At 52.8% G+C, this 2,300-nt stretch overlaps 1 protein-coding gene across 1 annotated transcript in view; it reads left to right on the top strand.

The window, feature by feature from the left end:
* Nucleotides 1–2,300, top strand: part of GTF3A (general transcription factor IIIA) — a gene marked incomplete at its 5' end in the record, with an annotated part of 4,891 nt that overhangs the window by 1,531 nt on the left and 1,060 nt on the right. The window contains 2 exons of the mRNA XM_007958053.1: nt 358–438; nt 1,316–1,545. Of these exons, the coding sequence (XP_007956244.1) occupies nt 358–438; nt 1,316–1,545 (311 nt within the window). The remainder of the gene's footprint in view (nt 1–357; nt 439–1,315; nt 1,546–2,300) is intronic.

Below are 2,300 nucleotides of genomic sequence, written 5' to 3'. Positions count from 1 at the left end.
CCCTCTGGGGCAGTTCCACTCTGTCCTCTAGGGGCGCTGTGGGTCAGAATTGACTCCAGGGCAGTGGGTGTGGTTTGGGCTTTGCTTCTGTGAAGATTGACAGCCTTAGAAACTCTATGGGGCAGTTCTACTATGTCTCTAGGGTTGCCATGAATGGGAATTAACAGCAATTGGGTTACAGGTTTGCTTGAGAGTGACAGTACAGTACAGTACAGTACTTTTGAGAGATGGAGAAAGTCATGTATCCGTGTAAGTTTCCTTGTAACTATGAGTCAGCATTGATACTGAGCATTCATAAAATACACCAATTAATTTTTTTAAAAAAGTATCTTATTTATGTATTTATTTTTTAAATAGGCTATAAGTGTCAAAAGGAATGTTCCTTTGTGGCAAAAACATGGACGGAGCTCCTGAAACACGTAAGAGTAGCACACCAAGGTAAGGCTGATGGTGGATGGTGCGGCATCAGTGTTCACCCCTGCAGGGCTGACGTGGTGGGGAGTAAAACAGGAAATACCCATTTAACCACCTGAGAACTGTCATCTGCGTACTGAGTGGTACCCGTAGAAATGGTTGGGTCTGTTTTTTGTGTGTGTATATTTTTACCAAGGAGCTCTGGTGGTGTAGTGCCTAAGGCATTTGTCTGCTGACCAGAAGGTTGGCAGTTCAAACTCACCAGCCACTCCATGGAAGAAACATGGGGCAATCTACTTCAGTAAAGATTTATCGCCTTGGAAACCAGATGGGGGTCGCTGTGCATCGGAATCGACTTGATGGCAATGAGTTTGGTTTTTTGGTATATTTTCACCAAAAAGGAAATTAACAATGAATAAGATTAAGTATGTGCTTGAAAATAAAAGCGTTCCTGCTATGTTGTTACAGTGTGTTGTAAGGTGCTGGTACTGAGCCTCGGGCCCCAAGTTAGGCGTGTCACCTAGGTTTCGGCTCACAGGTGAGACAGAGCGCTGTGTGGCCCAAAGTCAGGGAGGCGCCAGGTCTGACAGGCCTCCGTAAGCGAACGTGGGAGGCGCTACTGTTCTGTGGAGCAGATGGCAAATGGTGTTGCGAGCATTGGAAGACCAGCTTGTACCTGGTCCGTTTCACTCTCCGACAGCCCTTTCTCCTCAGCAAGCGAGAACAGAGCCTGGGGGAAAGGAGTCAGTAACCGCTCGGGTGACTGTTAGGGTTTCCGCTGACATTCCTGACTTGTGTATGGCCCTGCGGCTTTAGGTACTGACCATTATACGTTCTGTTTTCACGTTTCCCATATGGTGATATCTGGAGTAATCGAGTATGTCTGTTTGTCTGCCTCCAGAGGAAATCAGGTGTGAAGTATGCCGGAAAACGTTCAAACGCAAAGATTATCTTAAGCAACACATGAAAACGCATGCCCCAGAACGGGATGTGTGTCGCTGTCCGAGAGAGGGCTGTGGAAGGACCTACACGACTGTGTTCAACCTGCAGAACCACATCCTGTCCTTCCACGAGGAGCAGCGCCCATTTCTGTGTGAACACGCGGGGTGTGGCAAAGCGTTTGCAATGAAAGTAAGGGCTCAGCTCCACACGTGCCGTCCCGCAGGGCTGGGGTCCAGCTGGGGTCCTGGGCTCCAGGGTGGGGTCCCTGTGGCTGCCACGGGGGGCTGGGTCAGCAGGGCTGGGGTCCAGCTGGGGTCCTGGGCTCCAGGGTGGGGACCCTGTGGTTTCAGAGAGAGGAGCCATGGGGGGGCTGGGTCAGTAGGGCTCTAGGCCGCCACCCCTGCTTTACCAGGTAGCCCCTCTTAACTGCAGTCCATGGAACAGGCAGACCGGCCGGTGCTCAGAACGTGGCCCTGGGCTGGGAACGGCGACTCCGGAGCTCTGGGTGGGGCTGGTGGTCTGCTTTAACAGGCCCTCCCTGTGGCTCTTAGGCCTGCTCAGTGTGAGAAGCACCGGCCGTACGGGCTCAGTGTTAGCACAGTAATGAGAGCATGCCATTGCTGTGGGCTTCCTTTCAGGCCATCCCTAGGGACTGAGCGAGGACGTGGGCCACAAGCAGGCCTTCGGGACTCTGCCCTGGTCCTTGGCTGGTTCATAGGCTGGAGGGGCCCGTGGGGTTTCAGATTCTCCCTCACTGGTGGGTGGTCTTGGGGATGCTGGTCAGGAGCTCTCAGGCAGAAGGGAGAGCGGAGCCCGGCCCCGCCTGGGTCCAGGGCACTGGAAACAAGCTGGAGCTGACAGAGTCCTGTTAATGCACAGCCAGAATCTGGCCAGGTTTCCATGGTGTTTAGGACGCTGTTTAGACAGGGGAGTTTGGAGTGGCT

Source organism: Orycteropus afer, unplaced genomic scaffold, assembly GCF_000298275.1.
Source record: "Orycteropus afer afer isolate SDZICR_OR568_19922 unplaced genomic scaffold, OryAfe1.0 scaffold00842, whole genome shotgun sequence".
Lineage (NCBI taxonomy): Eukaryota > Metazoa > Chordata > Mammalia > Tubulidentata > Orycteropodidae > Orycteropus > Orycteropus afer.
Note: the sequence above shows the minus strand (reverse complement) of the source record. Positions and strands in the feature narration are given on the sequence as shown.